General features: G+C 41.8%; 2 protein-coding genes across 5 annotated transcripts in view; one reads left to right on the top strand and one right to left on the bottom strand.

Moving 5' to 3' along the window:
• Positions 1-19781, top strand: part of CENPP (centromere protein P) — a 211349-nt gene that overhangs the window by 120326 nt on the left and 71242 nt on the right. For 2 of the 4 annotated variants that reach the window (XM_087444832.1, XM_087444834.1), the window contains exon 6: positions 6624-6737. The exons of 1 other annotated variant lie outside the window; for it this stretch is intronic. In XM_087444832.1, the coding sequence (XP_087300958.1) occupies positions 6624-6737 (114 nt within the window). Of the gene's footprint in view, positions 1-6623; positions 6738-9765; positions 11970-19781 lie in introns of those variants that run through there. One more of the 4 variants, XM_087444833.1, reaches the window with a different exon arrangement.
• Positions 12872-19781, bottom strand: part of ECM2 (extracellular matrix protein 2) — a 48550-nt gene continuing 41640 nt past the window's right edge. The window contains exons 8-10 of the mRNA XM_087444836.1: positions 18238-18377; positions 16625-16951; positions 12872-13265 (exon numbers count right to left, since the gene is read on the bottom strand). Of these exons, the coding sequence (XP_087300962.1) occupies positions 13097-13265; positions 16625-16951; positions 18238-18377 (636 nt within the window). The 3' untranslated portion in view covers positions 12872-13096. The remainder of the gene's footprint in view (positions 13266-16624; positions 16952-18237; positions 18378-19781) is intronic.

Genomic DNA, 19781 nt, shown 5'->3' with positions numbered 1-19781 from the left:
AGCTTCCTTAAGAAGAAAAGATGAGAATGTGTTCATTTAAAGAAAAACACCCCTCTGCAGAGCCCGGGGTGGCTGCACCCTGGTGACAGTGGAGTAAGCTGCTTCCACAGATTAGCCCATGGTAGTACTGAGGAGCAAGATTAAAACTTGTTACTGCTCATGTGTTTTCCATCACTGTTTGTATCGTAGCCAAGACTTCTAGCTAAACTCTAGACGTCTACTGGAAGATTCTGAAGAAAAAAAGGGAGTTTAATAATGCATGGCAACTGGCCATTGAAAGTGCAGTCCAAGTCATTCAAGAAATACCTGATATGAAAAAATACTTTATGAAATTCTTAAATGAATGAATACTTATAAACTATAAATTTAAAAAACACTCACCCTATATAGACTTACAAAATATTTATCAATCTTAGTAAAGAGTACCAACATTATTGAAGTATAAACCCAAATTCCAGATGTACCTGAGAAAGGAGCTGTGCTGTAGTTTTCTTCTGATGACGAGTTGTCACTTCAAGCATACTTCTCTAGTATGCTTTTCCTTTAAAAGCTTTTAACCCTACCGTAGGCATGTCAGGGGAACTGCAGACCAGGCCCTACGTAATGCCCCCGGCCCAGTCTACAGGCTGTGACACAGACACAGACACGCCAATCCAGGGGCGCCCGCTTGGACTTTCCCTCTTCAAGAGAGTATCAGCTGTGACCACATGGCGTTTGGGGAGGACATGGGAGCAGGAAGACATCATTCTCTGAGAAGAAAAGTATTGTTAGCACACCATTTCCCATTTGCTCCTGAGAGAATGCCCAGTTCCGACATCAGCTAAGACACTATCCTTTGAGAGAGGACATTTTTCTGTCTGGTGAGACTCACCAGTGCTAGGTGAGGCCAACAGATCTTCCCAATATACAGATTTGGGGGGCCAGCCTGTTTGCTAAGCACATTTCCAGAGGGTTAGCAGAGTCTCTTCTCCTGCCTTGAAGGATCTGACTGTCCTTTCCCCCCTCCCAGAGAAATGGCACGTGTTGAAGCGAGGCAACTGCAGCCATAGAGAGGGTGCTGTGCCCCGATGTGTGGGGCAGCTGGCCCCGCTTCTCCAGGCACCCTTCCTTGGCCATCACTTTGGACAAGTCGCTATGCTGGCTCCTGCAGAGTTTCAGGCCCTCTTAAGGTGCAGCACCTGGGGGAGGCAGCCCTCCTGTTTGCTTAGGACGTTCGTGTTCCTATTTACTCAGTTACGTTTAGTTCAAAATGTGTATCTGTTACCTTGATGGATTGGGACATTGTGAAAGTTGAACTGGATTTTATTAACCTGAGTTCCATCAGAGCAGCAGCCATAAATGGGAAGCTCTTGGGCAAAATTCGTTTGTCCTGCACAGTGTTTTGTCTTTTAACTTTTAACTGAAATGTGTATTACAAAAAAAAAAACATCATAATGGTATAGCTCAATTAATTTTCACAAACTGCACCTGATCGGGAAATCCCAGCACTCCTGAAGTGCTCCTCAGAATTAGTCTCTTCAGAGAGGCTGCTGCCTGGCTTCAACACCATAGCTTGTTTCCTGCACTCTGTATAAATGGTCATACAGTGCCTTCTCTCTGGTCTTCATTCAGTGTTTCTGAGATCCATCTAGGTCATTGTGGCTAGGAATAGTTTGTTCCTTCTCATTATTGGATGGTGTTCTATTATATGAATATGCCACAAATTAGGTATTTTATATATGTATTCAACTGGGTTAATTCCCATTTGGAGTGCAGCTATGAACATTTCAGCATTCTTTAATCTATCCTTTGAGGCTCATGTATATGCATATTTGTTAGGTGGAATTGCTGTATTTAAAAATTATGAGGTTTTGGGGCCATCCTGGTGGCATATTGGTTAAGTTCACATAGTCTGCTTCAGCAGCCCAGGGTTCATGGGTTCTGATCCTGGGCACGGACCTACACACCGCGCATCAAGCCATGCTGTGGCGGCATCCCACATACAAAATAGAAGACGATTGGCACAGATGTTAGCTCAGGGACAATCTTCCTCACACACACAAAAAAATTATGAGGTTTCAACTTCTCTTGAAAAGTACAGCTTTGCCAGTGTGTAGCTCCTGCTTTTGCATGGCAGCACTCGGCTAGGGCTAAGTGGCAGCTCCTCCTCTCTGTGGGATGTGTGCTTCCCACTCTCTACCTTGGCCTCTGCTCACATGGTATGTCCATATCACTCTCCTCTCAGTTGTGTGGTCTGCACAGCCCTTCTTGGTGGGGTTCTAGAGAGCTGGGAGGCACTTCCTATGACACTGTTTTTCTGAAGGTGTATTATAGCTTCTTTCTCCTCTCCCCACTGTGGCCCTGAGCTTGTCCTTCTCGAGCATCTTGCTTTGATCTTGGGTCAAAGGGCTTGGGAAAGAAATAGGCCCTGGAGTATAATGCTGGGTGTATTTGGCTTACTCACTCTATTCTGCAGACAGTTGGCTAGAGGGACCACCCAGGGCCAAGAACCCCTGCCCAAAGTCTTGGGGCTGTGGGGTGGGGGGGTTCACCTCTCAACTGCAGAGGTGGCCCAGCATGTGCGCACACACCATTTGGAAAGAAACTGGAGTTTTTCTCCATGCCTTGGCAGGTTGTCATTCCAGGCACAGTGTACCTCCTCTCTCTAAAGTATTGTGAGGAGAGAACCTTCTGTTTTTTGGTTCCTGTAGGAGTCCTACAGAGAGGACCTAATTCTTTTCTACGTGTTTGTTTGTTATTTTTATTTTTGGTTTTTGGCTCATCAGGCTTTGGTCTAAATTTACTATATCAAACAATATTTTTAGGAATCACAGATTGTCTGTACATTATTATGTTGTGAACAAGAAGATAAATTACAAAACTGAAAAAGTAATATTCTCTGTACTGACATTTTATGAACAGAAACATTGATTGCCATAAAAGGAATTTCAACACAAATTTCTTGCATGGCCCAATATATTCCAACCATGATGAAAAGAAAAATAAATTGCTTAAGCCAAGCTTACACATAATTTCTAAGACCCTTTCCTGACCTTTCCTAGTGAAGAAATAGAGAACAGTGGTCTAAGTCCAAACGAATGATGACTGGACAGGACCTTAGACACATCTCATGCAGATTAAGAATCCAATGGGCGAGGAGTAGGGGTGACTGTGGCCACGTGTAACACCTCTGCAAGCTCAGATATCACTCAGGCAATTGAGTTTTGTGGTGGTCATCAGCCAGTACCTAGTGTTTCCTCCCCCTCTTCCCTAACTTTCTAAGTATGTTGGCATGGATTGTGTAACAGTCTCTCGGTAACAGTAGCTACAAGGAATCTGTTGGTCCCTCCATTCATTCAACAAATGGTGTAAGTGCTGTGGAGAAAAGCAGAATTGGGCAGGGTGTCAGGGAAGCCCTGAGGGATGTGAGGGAGCGTGCCTTGCAGATACCTAGTTTAAGAATGTTCTAGGCCATCAAATCCTAGGATGTAAATAATGTATGGTCTTTATGCATAACCTGGAGGTTGTATGTAGTAGTAGGCACTCACAGAGACTTCTGAAAGGAGTGGATATGATTTCATGGGTTGTTTTGAATGTTTGAGCATCCCTCATGGTGCACTAGGCTCTGGGGTATAATGAAATGACTTTATACTCTAGGTCATGACCCATGGGCAGTATTCAGCCTGCAAATGTGTTTTGTTTGGAGCATATGGTATTTTTCAAAACCAGGAAATTTTGTATCAAAGTCCAAATTTACAGTATATCTTAAAAAATCAATCTGACATAGCCAGCCTTGAATTCTTGTGCAGTTCCAGCAACTGGCTGAGCTCAGGGCAGCAGCCACGTTCAGATGGGCTCCTGGTCCCTGGTTCTCAGCTGCCCTCCCTCCTCCACCCCCTGTGCTGGTGAGGACTTCTGCAACTCACAGGCTGAGCTCCTGTCATCATCCTGTTGGAGGTTTCATTCTGAAAATGAATTAATGCCATAAATTGTCATTTAAAATGAATTGAGTTAAATTTGTGAAAAACGAATGACTTATACAATTTAGTTTATAACATTGTGTGGGTATCAAATATTTTTAAGTAATGCCTCAAAAGTCAGTTTGCTTTGAGGAATGGGTACAAGTAATGGTTTTGTTTTAAATAAATTTCCTCGTGCTTTCCACTGAGGAGACCTGAAAGCAGTGAGCACATCTACCTTCCAGAGCTGTGTTTCTGAGGACCGTTTCCCACTAAAAGGGCCAAGGCTCCTGGGAGAAATGGCGAGTAACAGATGGAGGACAGGGAAGGTATAAGGTGTGCCTGAAACATCTCCTTGTACCAACAGGCACGAAAGCGCACAGAGATTACTGTGGACATGTGAAGAGAACATAGAAGCCAGCATGAAGGCACAGTTTGAGTGTCTTAGAAAGAATAAAGATGGCGATGGGTTATAAAATGTCAAGTGCAAAATAACAGAGAAAAGAGTCAAAAGGATCAGAGCTCCTACTATAGAAGCATGCCAACTAGTGAGTACGAAGGAATCATAATTAGAAAATCACCACTGTGATCCTCCACTGCAGCAGCTGACACAGGCAGAGACAATCAGTGGAAGCTAAAACCACTAGGGGAAAGGTTATTGAATGGCAAGATACTCACACAGACCCAAAGTCTTACCTAGCAGACTATTTCTTAATTACAAGGGAAAGAAGATACCACCTTAACCCAGTGTCTCAGCATCAGCAGTGACGGGCCAGCCCGACATTTTGTGCCTCCTGATATGATGCAAAAGGAAGAAGTACGTGACATCACCTATGTGGGATTCTTGCCAAAAATGTTTTACCTAACTCTAATCATGAGGAAATAATCAGACAACTGCAGAGTAGGGGACATTCTACAAGACAGCTGGCTTGGACCCTTCAAAAAAGTGAAGGTGTGAAACAGTCACGTAGGCAGGGAATTGCTACTGTAGATTACAGGAGAGAAGGAGCAGTATGTGGACTCTGTTTAGGTCTTGAACCTCACACACACACAGCAATTGAAGACATGGTTGGGACAGTTGGGAAAATCTGAATATGAACTCTATGTTAGATGATACTGAATCAATGTTAAGTTTCTTGGACTTGATAATGTGAGAGAATGTGATAATTGTCTCATGGTTATAAAACAACATGTCCTTGTTCTTAGGAGATTCATAATGAAGTATTAGGGTGACATGTTATGATATCTGCAACTTACATTCAAATGGTCCAGCCCCTGTCCCCTGCAAATAGATGTATGTGTATGTATATATGTATAGATTTGGATATGGAAAGAGAAAGAAAAAATGAATGTGATAAAGTAGTACTAATTAGTCGATGTAGATAAAGAGTATGTAGATGTTCATTGTATTATTCACCTTTTCTTTGGCCTTAAAAATATTGCTAAATAACTAGAAGGATGTGCAACTATGACATACAACTATCTACTGGGGCTTTGGGGAGAAAAAGGAGGAGGATTGGCAATAGATGTTAGCTCAGGGCCAGTCTTCTTCAAAAAAATATATATATATATATTGCTAAATAAATGGGGGAATAAATGCTAAGTAATTGTGAGAAATAAGGTAATTTGCTTTAGATTAGTGTTAACTCTGATTAATTCTTAACTCTAGTGAAATATTGACATGTAAAATTTGTTTTAAGTTAATTAAGATGTTACCCAAGTAGAGTTTCTTAACTAGGATTTGGGAAACACTAGAGGATTTGGGAAAGGTTTTATGAGTCTTTTGATGCATGCAAAGCATTTGTATGTGTGTATGTTTCTGCATAGAGGATCCATTATAGCTTTCATCTTATCCTAAAAGGGGTCTGTCCTTCAAATAGTTAAGAACTGCTACCCTGGAATAGATGTACAATTTGTAATGCATTCTTTATTCTGAGTATCACAGTACTAGTTAAATTAGCATTTCAGATAGTTCACGTATAAATTTTGTAATTGTGAACTTATATAAAACTTGTGTAAAAGAAATAAACCTTCAGCAGATTCCAACTTATAAAAAGATTTGCCTGTATCAGCTGATAGTTTAATGTAAGTTTATTTGACCACAGAGATTCTGTTACTTAGAAACACACCATGACATTTTAATAACATGATGTATTCCTTTCCTTTTCCAAACTAATATGTGTTTAGTGCAATCACATGTTATTTTTAATACAGTCTGCTTTCCCTTGTGTGGATTCACATTCTTCACATTTTGTACAAAGGAAAAAATATGCTAGACTGTAAGTTTTGATTTATTCATTTCCATGTAGAGAGAGAAACATAACTTCAAAGAAGAAATAGTCCTGCCTTTATTTTTTAGTTGTGTAATCACTAAGCTCTATTTACTGACTTAGAAACATTCACTGCAAATAGCAGTGTGCAACGGACTAAATTCCAGCATGACTTACAGTCTCAGCTGTTCCTGTTCAGCATGTGGGAGCAAAGACATGTGAGTAGTATGTTAGAATATACCAAAGTGTTGTTCAAGTCATGTAGGATCGAACGTGTGCTGACACATGACTACACCATTTACAGTAGATGTTGCTTTCTCTGAAAATCTTTTACCAAATGCCTCTGGATCTGTTGGATTAGGTTCAGTTTACGCTGATCTTCACAGGACCATTAATGAAATACTTAACCTCCCAGGAGAACCATCTGCCCAGAGCATGCTGTGCCCGGCTCTGGGAGAGCCGGGAGACCAAGACTTATATGCAGACTCTCACCCTGCCCCTGAGGACCCATTCCTGCGTTATCTCTGAGGTAGGAATCTGTCTGCAAGACAGGGTTTTTGATCAAATTCTCTTCTAGTTTGGCTAGCTATTTTAAATACAGTTTTTCCCCTTTTTAGGTGTTATAAGGAATCACAGTGAATCACATTTACCAGTCAGACTTAGTTTTCTTTCCTATAATCAGGATTTTAAAAAAAATCTGCTGTTAAACTGCTCCCATGTCTCTGACGAGAAATAGTTTAGACTCTGAGTCCCCGTGTCACACTGCATTGATGGAGCCCCTGCTTGAGCACATTCTGCGCTGGTTTCACTCTGCTCTTTGCAAAGGAGGTGAATGTACACAGCGCACAGGCTGCCAAGCTCTGGAGAGCCACAATGTGGCCTCTAGGGAGAGCGTTTGCTGACCCCTGTCTCAGTGTAACTGGCCCTCTCCTTTTCCCACTGTATTTCACAATCTAAGGAATCAATTTCCTTGAATAATTAATATCTTCCATATTAAGAGGCCTGGCAGCTTTGAGCAAGTCATGAACCTTCCTGTCTGCTGGTTCCTTGACTCCTATCGATGAAGGAATGGACACTCACCTTATCTGACGGCCACCCTGTGCCCAGCACTGTCATGAGCATCACCTCATTTAACCTTCCCAGCAGACTTGGAAGGAAATGCTGTTCCCCCCAATTTCATGGGTGAGGAAACTGGAAATCAGTCTCAGTGACTTGGCCAAGTCCACAGCTAAGAAGGATTCCATGTCTTTTCACTACAAGAAATGGACCTCACGTTTCATGGACTTCAGGGTTTAAGGGCCCCTGGAGTCATCTGGCGTAGGTTAGAGCTGTCCAGAAACTTCTGGCCATAGTCCTGGGCGCTTTTAGTATTTTTGAATTTCAAGTTGATGGAGGATCTGAATTCACATTCAGCTGTGGACAGTTGTGTAATTGTCACCATCCATCTGTCCATACTTCTCCTGTGAGGAGACATGCTGACTGTTTTCTGAATAAGGGAAAGAGGTGGAATAGCTATCACAGAGGATTTTACCCGGCCCTTTGAGGTTTCACTTAAACAGCAGAATTTGAGTATTTCTTTCTTTTATGTCAGCATCTATGAACCTAGTAATTCATGGTATGTTTAATTGATGGCTTTGGAAAACGTAGTCAATGTTGCTATTATGCAGAACGGTTAGTTGATTACTAAGTATTAATGGTTGTCAAAGCTTGACTTAATTGTTTATAAAATATACTCTGTGCTTTCTGATGTCCATGTGAAGAAGTATTAAGAGAAATTATTGCTTATTAATTTTATGACCCTATATAAATCTTTTTCAGTTCAATTTCTCACTTTTCCTTTGAAAATCCTTAAACTTTTCAGATTCCTTTCTGTTTTGTTTAGGAGTAGTGTTAACATCAACTTTGGGCAGTTCACGAGCTGATCCATTTAGAGTAGGGGATCAATAGTCATTTTAACACCTACTTTGTGCACAGAATGCAGGGATCCAGAAATGAATTGTCTCTGTTCTTCAAAGTTTTACTGTCTTTTTAGAGAAACAAGATACACCCCCTACCCGTCTACCATGCAATACCCCACTATGCAAAGAAATAATAGTGACCTAACTCATAATTTCAGATCTGTCTGTCGCCAGGGTGGTGGCACAAAGGCCGAGCAGCGAGGGGTCAGGGTGCTATGGAAGAGCCAGGCTTCGAGGCGCAGCTTGTCTTGTGCTCTGGAAGCTCCACAAGGCCTGACCATGGCTCAGGTCAGATGGAGACTTGCAGTGGACTTGGCTCCTTCACTCCCCTTGAAATTGGGGGCTGGCGCCCATTAGGGTTGGCTCCCCTACCCTTCTCATCACGTGCCCCTTGGTGTGCTTCCTTGCCTGTGGATTCCACTCTGGCCGGGCCACATGCATTCCCGTCTTTACCACTCCTCCCATCCTTCTGCCTGAACACCAACTTCAGCATATTCTCGCCCAACTGTCCCTTTCTCTCAACTTCTCGGCAGCATCACTGAGACTCAGACCAGTTCTCCTCTTTGGCTCCCTTCTCTTCTTTGTGTCCCTTACCTGATGTTTCTTTCGATGTCTCTATCATACCTGTTCCTGCTTGTTCTTCCTGTTGCCTGTGCTGTGTGGTCCCACGTACTCTGTTTCTAGATTATTGCAGTGGTGGCTCTTTTTCTTCCTGAAACCATGGCTCTCCAGACACACTCCCTGCTTCGTTTGTTGGTGGTGTGCCACATCTCTCATGTCAGCCATCTGGCCTCCTTTTCCTGGTCTCCCAAGCCCTCCCAGGCCTCGTATTTCCTGTGTCATTTGTCCTCCACCAGTGGACCTCAACCGTCCGTGGCTCACGTCTCTTTCAGTCATCTATTCCCTCCCCTCAACTGATTCAAATCCTATTTCAAGGCCCCGCTCAAGCCTCAAGCTCAGTGCTAATTGTTTTCCATCTTACACCACTGGCTTCCTTTGTTACTCCTGATCTAAATTTGCTGTGCTTAAATTAGCATTCTGTGTGTGAATGGGGTGATCATCTTGACCTCACTGCTCTTAGAGGTGTCCATGCGGACCCGAGGACACTGCACATAGACAGATTTCAACTCATGTTGTGGGTGGCATTTTCCACATTAATGAAGGTAGTCATCTTAAGTGATTAACTGACTTCACAAGGCTGACTCCTAAGGTGAGGTGTGTGGAGTCATTTGACAATGCAAGCCCAAAGAGAGCTGGTTGTATCTCCCTCTCTCCTATTGGCAGCACCTGCCGCAGCACGTGCCCTGCGCCCTCACATTCGAAGGTACGCCATGCCCACTCAGATGTCCAGACTTTCGCTTTTCAGACTTCAGTCAGAAGATGCAGGTTAAGTCCAGACTCAGCCACGTACTCCCTATTGCTCTCGAGTGCCACCCACCCACCCTTACCCCAGCTTCCTGAACTGCCTGCTCCTGAGGGAGTCTTGAGGTCTAGCAGAGATGGAAGATGTGAGCCCAGTGTGTGAGCCCTGCAGCACGGTGACACATTGTGCCCGTCCGACAGAAGGACACTCAGCTGACTGCCTTTCTGGTGTTTCAGGTCAGAGGTCAGCAGTGTTGGGTTGTTGCAGAGCTGCTGAGGCGTGATCCCACCCCATGGTGCTCGAGTGCCAAAAGAACAGACACACCAACTAAACTTCCCTGCCCTGCATGCTCGGAGGTGGCTGCATCCAGGCAGCTGTAATCCGTGCACCTGAGAAGTGTTTCCTGAGGCCAAAGCTCTCCAGCTCGTGCTCTGGGAGAGGGGAAGAGCTGGGCAGAGCATTGGGGAAGGACCAGGGGCTTTGGCTGTATGTTCTTTGTGAATCTTAAAACTTGGTATGTCGTTAGATAGTACCTTGTCCCTTGGTTCTAAGAAAGGAGGGGGCAGGAGCAGCCAGCCCTGTGTGATGGTAGCAAAGCTGCTTTGTCTGAAGAGAATCTGTGCTTCCTCTTCCGGGGCACTTTCCCCCAGGGCCCCATGAAACCCCATGAGCCATGCTTGAGGACCACTGACCTGCTCCAAACATGGTGCCTCATAACTGAATCAAGTGACCCCAGACAAATAAAGTGGCTGCACAGTAAGTTGTTGGAGACCAGGATGGGCCCCAGGTCCTGACTCCTGGTGCAGTTGTTTCCTCATGACTCCAAGCTGCACGCACCTTTCACCATATCTTTAGTGCTCTCTGAAATAGTCTTCTTATCTACAATAAGCCAAATCTCAGCATTCAAAATACAGTTAGCGTTCCTTGCACCTGCGTGCACAGATGACACACCATTCGTGTTTTCAGACCATGGCTAGACCAGTCTACATATGTGTTCGTAATTACAGCATGTTTCTGAAGCCAATCAGAGCATCTGTTTTTAGCATTATATGGTGAAGAATGTCTGCTACAAGGACATTTATCACTTCTTTTTAAATGGCATTAAAACTTCCTCTCCAGAGCGTGATGAAATTTCAAGGCTGAACAAATTCAATGCTAGATGTATTTTATATTTTAAATTATAAAATCAGTTGAAATAAAAGCATCTTCCAACTTAAGAACAAAGCTTCCATCATTCATTCGGATTTTCGGTCTTTCCAGAGATTCTGCTCCCGACAGGGTATCCTGAGTGCACAGTAGGGTCTCAGTGTGTACCTGGGCCTGGTGTCACTTGAGGCTGCTGGGGATGGCCACATCTTATTGTGACTTGTGTGGCTTGCACACTCGTGAGACCCAGGATCTCGGGTCCCGGGCCCAGGCAAAGGGGTCTGGGACCTCAGCATGCTTCCTGCATCACCACCCTGTTCTACTGACTTCATCACACCTGCCCGTTGATTTGTCTGTTTGATTTCCTGCTTATTGCCCCACCACACTATGCGTTCCCAGGGAGCAGAGACCTCGTCTGATGTGTGCATCCCTATCTCTCAAGAACAGTGGAACACAGCTGATTCAAGTCAAATGAGAAACGAATGCAGGAGTGATTCAGTACTCCTGAGTTGTCCCAAGGTGCCAATTCTGTTGACTCCCCTTATTCAGCTTAGGTCCTCTCTGACACTGGTTTTGTTTACCACTAAGATTGCCTTAACCCATTTATGTCATGCATTTATATTCACGCAGCAGGAAGCGTTGCACAGGGGTTCTTGTGAAATGAATGAATAACCGTATCTTCTTGTTTTTGCCTATCTCTTATATTCAACTTGGCCAGTTTAAATTAATAATGCTCCTACATGGCTAACCTGGTTGTAAGTCTCAACTTTTTGTTCCATAAGATTCTATTTCTGTTTTTAGCCACCTGGCTTAAGCCTCTGACCTTTGGTTCTAACAGCTTTACCATATTATTATTCTTATTCATGTTGTAATCTCAAAATCCTGGATATTAAGAGAGGCGGCTTAGAAAGAAGGGCTTGGAAATAACATTAGCTCAAATGGGATCAAACTTTCACATCTTGAAAGTTGCCCAGGAATCAGTCAACTTTGGTTGAATGTGCTGGTGGCTCTCAATTTTCTATGAAAGTTTAGTAACAATAACCACGCTCACTGTACACACCACACTTCCCAGATGCTTTTCATTCTTCTCTGGTTCAGGACACAAAACTGAGAGTAACAAAAGAAGTCAACATAGTTTCTATATGTGTCTTTTCTAAATTATTTTAGAAATAAAGATAAAAGATCATTACATAATGAAAATTTTAATATATGGTTTTGGTAAGGTCTACTACATAGTAAATACCAGTTGCTGTATATTAAATTGAACTGAATAAAAGGATACATTAAAACAAATTAGGGCAAAGAAGATAGGTACTAACAGTGACCAATGGAACAAAAATTTTCAAAAAATCATGCATTAGGTTTACATTTACAAGGTTATAGTCAAGGAAAATTAACTTAACATTTTAAGCAAACTCCACTGCTTTCAATAAACTCTTGATCTTGAGTAAAGAAAAATGGTGATCTTGAAATACTGTTAAACTTTTTAGATTTACACAGAAATTTCAGACTTACAGAAAAGTTTCAAAAATAGTATAGAATTCACATATACCTTTCTCCCAGTTTCTCCTATTGGTAATAACTATATGCTTAACTATAGTACAGTTCTCAAAACCAGGAAGTTAACATTACAATAGTGTTTTAATTTCACATGTGTAATTAATAGAAGGAACTAAAGCTGAGCCAATTATTAAGTGTATTTAAGTGTACTGATAATTGTAGCCTGGGGTCTTACAGAAAATTGTTTTAACAGTAGAATAATAAACTAAACAGTAATTCATAAATTCTACCTATTATTTTTTTCCTGCCATACACTTCTTGTTCTTGAACCATGACATACATAATTTTTTTTTTTTAAAGATTTTATTTATTTATTTATTTATTTTTTCCCCCAAAGCCCCAGTAGATAGTTGTATGTCATAGATGCACATCCTTCTAGTTGCTGTATGTGGGACGTGGCCTCAGCATGGCTGGAGAAGCAGTGCGTCGGTGCACACCCAGGATCCGAACCCGGGCCGCCAGCAGCAGAGCGCACGCACTTAACCACTAAGCCACGGGGCCGGCCCGACATACATAATTTTTAAAGGGACTTAGGGAGTTAATAGCAGTGCTGAGGTCTGTTGTAAAAGACATGCTTATTTTGTCCCAGTCTAGCTCAGCAATGCATAACATCCTGTGCTCATCAGAGAAATTTAGCAGTGAGATGGCTTCATTTTAGAGTGCAACTGAAACCTTCACTAAACTACTAGAAGACTGAACCTTGTAGACGTGTGTTGTGTTGTTCAGCTGTGAGTTGGCGCATCAGGTTGACTACATAATGATATGAGTGTAACATGACATTGTGTCTCTCTTATTGACGACAAATTGCTACTACAACAAATATATGAGTACAGTTTATAAATGACAAAGGAAAACTTGGAATTACTTAATGTTTTGTGGTTTAAGAACGATACTTGAATATGATCTTATGCATGAAAACGCATAGGATGATATTTCTCTTGTTTTAATATAATTGTTTTCAAGATGAAGATGTTCCAGGGTTGAATCATCATCTTCTTCAGCATTGCAAATTTGTTCTGGAAGAACAGTCCTAAGGAAAAATAGACATGGAGGTCATAAGTGGTCCAAGTAATACTTTGCCTTTGTAACTTAGGAATTAAGTTTTACATTTGTTAAAAAAATTCTTTTGTTTTTAAAATAAAATTGAATCCTTATACACCAGAAAAGATTCCAGATACATCAAAGATCTAAATGTGGAAACAACGAAGCCGTAGAAGTAGTAGAGTAAAGCGTGGCCATACCCTGGGAGCAGGGACATCTCCCAATTTGTGCCTCAGAAACCACAGGCAGGAAAAGAAAAGACTAATAAATGAGCTTTTAAAAATGCAAAGTTAAAAGACAAATGAAAAACTGGGAGAAAGTATTTGCAACTTATATCACAGATAAAGGGCTAATATACAAAGAGCTCCTACAAACTTAGGAGGAAAAGGGAAAAGAACAAAAAGAATACCTGGGTAACCAGTTCACAGAAGAGAAAATGAAGTGACATGTAAACATGAAAAGATGCTTGATCCCATTCAGGATGCAAGAAGTACAAATTGAAACTATACTGCACACCACTCTCACCAGATTTGCCACAGAAACATCCAAAATCTCATCAACATGTTCTGACCGTGAGGCTGTGGAGGATCAAACATTGTTGAAGGGAATTCAAAACAGTATAGCCCCACAGAGAGGAATTTGGCGTGTGTAGCATTTTACCCCTTCACCCAGCAGCCCTTCTTCTAGGAATCTATCCCAAAGTTAGACTGGAAAAATACGAAATGCCATTCCAACGAAGTTATGCATTGTGGCATTATTTGTGGTGGTAGAAGAATGGAAATGATCAAAGGTCTGTTAGTAAGGAACTGGTTGAATAAAATGCCCGCATAATAGAATACGCTCAGTTGTAAAAAGGAATGAGGAAATTCTGTATACACTGATATGGAGTGTAATCCAGGATATACTGACAATTTTAAAAAGTAAAGAATAGAAAAAATATACACACTCTGTAGAGAGAAAGAGAAAAGTTCTTCTGTGTAATAATTTGTATAATAATTATGGGATGGGATGGGGAATATGAATATGTGTATATATGCATGCTTATATTTGCAAAAAGAAATATTGGAAGGATAGACTAGAAATTAAAAAATTCACCTATGGGGAAGGATAGAACATGGTGGAAGGGGACAGGCATAGAAGAAAGATGTCTATTAATATACCTTGTTATACAGTTTTGACTTTGGAATCATATAAATGTTCAACATAATAAAAATATATTAATCAAATAGAAAATAGCAATTCCTAAAAACCAAACTAAGACCTTATCTGTATATTAAGTTGTTGACATATTGTTACAGAGAAAACCACTATATTTCAGCTGTACATCCTTCTGAAGACTTTCATATTCCGAAGACCAATACAGCTACCAAACACATCGTAAACTTAATTCAGTACTTTTGTTGTTTGTAATAATGGTGTTATCATTTTGAAACTATTATTTATATATTGTAAGATAATAAATGTAAGTTAATATTGTTGGGAACCTGGATTTTCAGTGTAGGATAACCAAGTTTAAGACAAAAGGAATACTATATAATGTCAAATTTGAATTGGGAATGTCAGCATGAACTCATGTTCTTTTTCTTTACAAAATGTGTATTTCCTGGCAGTCCACTAAAAGGCCTTGAAAAAATAACAGCACATTTTAAAGGAACATGCCTGGTGCCCAGATTGGGGCCTCCGAAGATTATTCCCCAGTCAGAGGAGCTAGGGCTCTTAGAAGCAGGGCTGGTGCGGGTCTGCTGTAGGGAATGTAAAGTGAGCCATCCAGGGTCTCAGAGGCCCATCCAAGACACAGGAGCCGGCTCCAAGGGCTACCGTTGGCCAAAGACGGGACAGTGTAAGAACAGTAATTGCAATTGACATTCTGCAATTAACATTCTGAATATGTAAAACCATAATTTTCTATTGACTCTCCAGAGAAAGAAAGAAAGCCAAAAACAAAATAATAAAGCAAAAACACTTTGGCACCAACCTTTTTTCCCCTCTACAGCCAGGGGAAATTAACATTTTAATATATTTTATAGTCTTTTTCACTCATATATAATGCATATGTATAATTTTTTACAGTTTCATAAAGATATAATTGACATATAACATTGTATTAATTTAAGGTGTACAACATGATGATTTGATGACTGTATGTATTGGGAAATTATTGCCCCAATAAGTTGAGTTAACATCCATCACCAGACGTAGTTACAAATTTGTAACCAACTTCTTACTTTGATTGGCAGTTTAAAGGAAAGAACTGAGCATTTATCCTACCTTTCAGAGTAATAAAGTGGCCCTAGTTGATAAGAAAAAATTCTTTACCGAGGAATTCCAGCTAATAAATCTGGAAAGAATGATAAAAATAGAAATTCACCATTTTGTTACCCCTAAGGAAATAAGAAGTTCAAGAACAATCATCTGTGAGTGAAACTCTTGGTTCAGTGGTGGAGGAGATATCAGGGGGTGACTGCCTCAGTCCCACCAGAAGTGGGATAAACAAACATGATATGCGTCCTGATGCCAGGCAATAGGAAGCATACAGCATGACCTATGGTATTTTAGCTGAAAAATTATGAAACTGACTCTTACAAAGCTTTCCTCATCCTCACCTCTTTCCCCAGTGCTTTTATAAACTCGTGACTCTTTCTCCATTTTGTTTTTTAGGAGTTTGTTTTGGAATTTCAGAGACAGGGAAAAGAGTAAGGGTATAATCCTCAGGGAGGGACCACAGAGCCCAGGGACCTGCCTCCCCTGCTGACCACACTACCAGAGTCCAGATTAGTTCTTGAGATGTTCATGCTTTCTAGGCAGGGGTGATGAGATGACTCAGTCGGCTGGTGGAGTATAAACAGAAAAAAATGGGTCCCCAGAAGTGAGGGAAGCTGAGTCTCAAGAAATTTATTAACAATTTTGCCTTCAGAAGAACCTAGATAGAAGCAGTTTTAATTTTAGCATATATTTAGGTTTTGTACTGTACAGATTAGGGTGTTCAAAATTGCATATGGAGGTGGGAGCAGCGCCATAATCTGCTGTCTTGAAGCCTCCTTTGAACATGTCTCTAAGGTTCTAAGTATTATGTAATATACTGTATTTTTAAAATTTTTTACTGAAGAAGTTTGCAAGCATAAACAAAAATAGAAAGAAACCATAATGAATCATTATGTACCTATCATCCAGCTTCAAAGATTATTAACATTCACCAATCTTGTTTAACATTCACCATCTTGTTTAATGCAACCTCTTCTCCCGTTTTTTCCCTCAAAGTAAATCTCAGATATCATGTCATGGTTGTTTAATCATATATTTTGTCAACCACAACAATTTAAATGGATACTTGAAAAAGCCAAAATTTACCGTATCTTGTTGTTGTTCAGCCTCAGAAAATGTAGTGCTTTCATTTCTTGTACCCCAGGTGGTATAGATTTTAAGTCATTGTGATCCAGAAACAGTTCTCGCAGAGAATGGTATGCTCCATAGAAGGAGACTCGGTCCACACCGTCATCCGTGAGTTTGTTAAATGACAGGTACAGGTATTCCAGGCCTGGCACCATATGGCCAAACACGTAGCCAGGGATGCGCTCGATCTGGTTCCCGATGAGCACAAGGTGCAGCAGGGACTTGGGGAGATAGGAGGGCACGTGGTAGAGCATGTTGTAGGAGAGGTCGATTGATTCTAGGTTTCTGCAGCAGGGAAAGAGGAAACAGTCTGGGAACATGAGTGAGGGGAGCTCCAGGTTTGGACAAAACCAGTCAGGATGCTTGTCTGGTCTCCTGCCAGCACTGCATGTACGTACCTGGGCACCACACAGGTACGTACAGGAACTCAGCTGCTCGAGTTCCATTAGCGAGGAACACCAAGTTCAGAGAGAAAACTCACATCCCAGGGCTTATGGTGAGGCCCAGAGAGGTCCTCAAATATCTCCTAAGGTCAACTGGAATCAGAAATGAAGCCCAGAGGCCTAGCTGACATCCAACTGCCTATCCCTAAAATCGTCTGTGGTCCCAGCAAGGCAGTATTGGTGTTGTGAGGGTTCTGCATTCACATCCACATTCGATCTGATTACCTGGCACCTAGCACTTGGGGTGAGACTGAGGGATCTAGAAAAGGCTGTTAATTGGCCAGAAGATCTGGGAATTATGGTGCCCTACCCGGCTTGTTTCAGGAGCCTCCCTACAGCTTCTGCCCACTCCATAAAGACTTCCCCTAAGGAAGATTCAGTTGCTCTGCCACCGCCACATCCGGCTGAACCCAGCTGGCCCCCGAGCTTTCTTTCCATTTCTCTCATCTTGCTCCTCAGAGATGCCTGTCCTTGCTGTGCCACTCAGATCCCTCGTCCCCTTGCCACATGGCTCCTGTCTGCTCTGGTGGACCTGCTGCCAGGGCTCGACTCCACTTCCCCTCCTGTTGGGCAAGGCCCCCATGCTGGCCCCCTCACTGAGGGCCGCTGATTCCTCTCCGGGAAGATGGGCTCTGCTGCCAGGCCCAAGGTTCTTCAGTCTATTTTGTCAGACTTGAGATGGAGAAGTAGTTTGGAGGAATGAGGACAGTTTGGAGGAATGAGGACAGTGTGGTGTAGGACATGAAGCTTGGTGCTCCCACCTAATGGGGGCGGGATGGGGAAGGAAGGGGGCTCCTTCCTCACTGGGCAGGGGATTATCTCTCTTAAACTTCATGATCACCTGTGAGGTCTGCCAGGCCAGAGCGACACGGTGGTCAGACCTTGGGTCACATTGCTCTGGCTCAACACTTCACGTGGTAGGGTGGTGTCCACAGCAGCAGTGACTGTGGTCATCCTGACACTGTCATATCATGAACGGTTTGAACTCCATGCAAGGTTCATAAGAAAGAATGCTGTCACCAAGCCATTCAAAACCATCACCTCCCTCACTTCCCCTGTTCATACCCTGTTTAATAATGGCAAAAGGAAGAAATCGTCTAAGAAAGTCAAGTTGTAGTGTATACTTACTCTTGATTTATCCAGGCTAAAGGAGCAATCCTGTTTTCTTCAATTTTATTATAACGTAGTACAATGACATTGATCTTTCTGGTATGATTAAAACAAATTTCAGTTATTTCTTCAATTTGGTTATTTTCTAGGTATAATTCCTATAATTAAGAGAAAAGACTATTATTTGTCTTTGTATTAGTTGATCAATATATTCAATTTCACAGAGATTAAAATAGTATTGTAAACTGTTCTCATTAGTATTATTGAAAGTCTTTTACTGCTCTTCCAAGTAAGTTCATTTTTTTTTTTTAAAGATTTTATTTATTTATTTATTTTTTCCCCAAAGCCCCAGTAGATAGTTGTATGTCATAGCTGCACATCCTTCTAGTTGCTGTATGTGGGATGCGGCCTCAGCATGGCCAGAGAAGCAGTGCGTCGGTGCGTGCCCGGGATCCGAACCCGGGCTGCCAGCAGCAGAGCGCACGCACCCAACCGCTAAGCCATGGGGCCGGCCCAATAAGTTCATTTTTTTAAGTTTCAAATTTTCTAATTAGTAAAATAAAATTACTATCTGTCATGGTTATGGAATTAAGTGAATTTTATTTAATTATTTTTTAACCATAAAATGTTGTAAGATACAGCATACCATAGTAATTCTATAAAACTTTATAATTTACAAAACTTATTCACATAAATTATCTCATTTTGGCTTCAAAACCCTAGAAAATAGGTGGAAATTATCATCCCCATTTAGCAGTGGAGAAAACCAGGCCTGGAGAGATGGCAAGGCGTGCGCTCGGGGATACAGCTAATACGTGGGGAAACACGTCCTCCTGGCTGGGCCAAGCTCTGGGTCAGCCTGCTTCCCACCAGCACATGCTGTCTGTAATTTTCTTAACGCTAACATTTTTTAGACTTGCTTGTATTGTAATTAATTAAAAGTTAATTAGAGGGGCCGGCCCCATGGCGTAGCAGTTAAGTGTGCGCTTTCCCCTGCTGGCGGCCCGGGTTCGGATCCCACATGTGCACCAACGCACTGCTTGTCAGGCCATGCTGTGGCGGTGTCCCATAGAAAGTGGAGGAAGACAGGCACGGATGTTAGCTCAGGGCCAATTTCCTCAGCAAAAAGAGGAGGATTAGCATGGATGTTAGCGCAGGGCTGATCTTCCTCACAAAAAAAAAAGAGAGAGAGAGAGAGAAAAGTTAATTAGAGCCTTCATTTAATATCAGGGTGAAGTTTGCTAGAACTATTAGTAAGTTTCCAATAGCTAGCTCCCTTCAGGTTAAATTCAGTTGGTTTTAGAGGGAGTTTTTCACTCAAGGATTTTGTTGGAACTCAGAAGTAGGATTGGTATATCTTCAGTGTAACTTTCTATTCTTATTGCAGTCATTTCCCTGTCTTTGTCACTTAATTTTGTTATTTGTTAGAAATGGGTAAGGCGACTTTTAGCTTCTTTTGCTTTTACCTTCATATGTATTTAGGAGTGAACTAGATCAGTGGTTCCCAAACTTGATTGTGTATTAGAATCACTCATGAGCTTTTTAAAGTGTGAATTCCCACC

This window comes from Ceratotherium simum, chromosome 20 (assembly GCF_057802395.1).
Source record: "Ceratotherium simum simum isolate JZ-2026a chromosome 20, ASM5780239v1, whole genome shotgun sequence".
Classification (NCBI taxonomy): domain Eukaryota; kingdom Metazoa; phylum Chordata; class Mammalia; order Perissodactyla; family Rhinocerotidae; genus Ceratotherium; species Ceratotherium simum.
The sequence above is the reverse complement of the archived record's forward strand: the minus strand, read 5'-3'. Positions and strand labels throughout refer to the sequence as shown.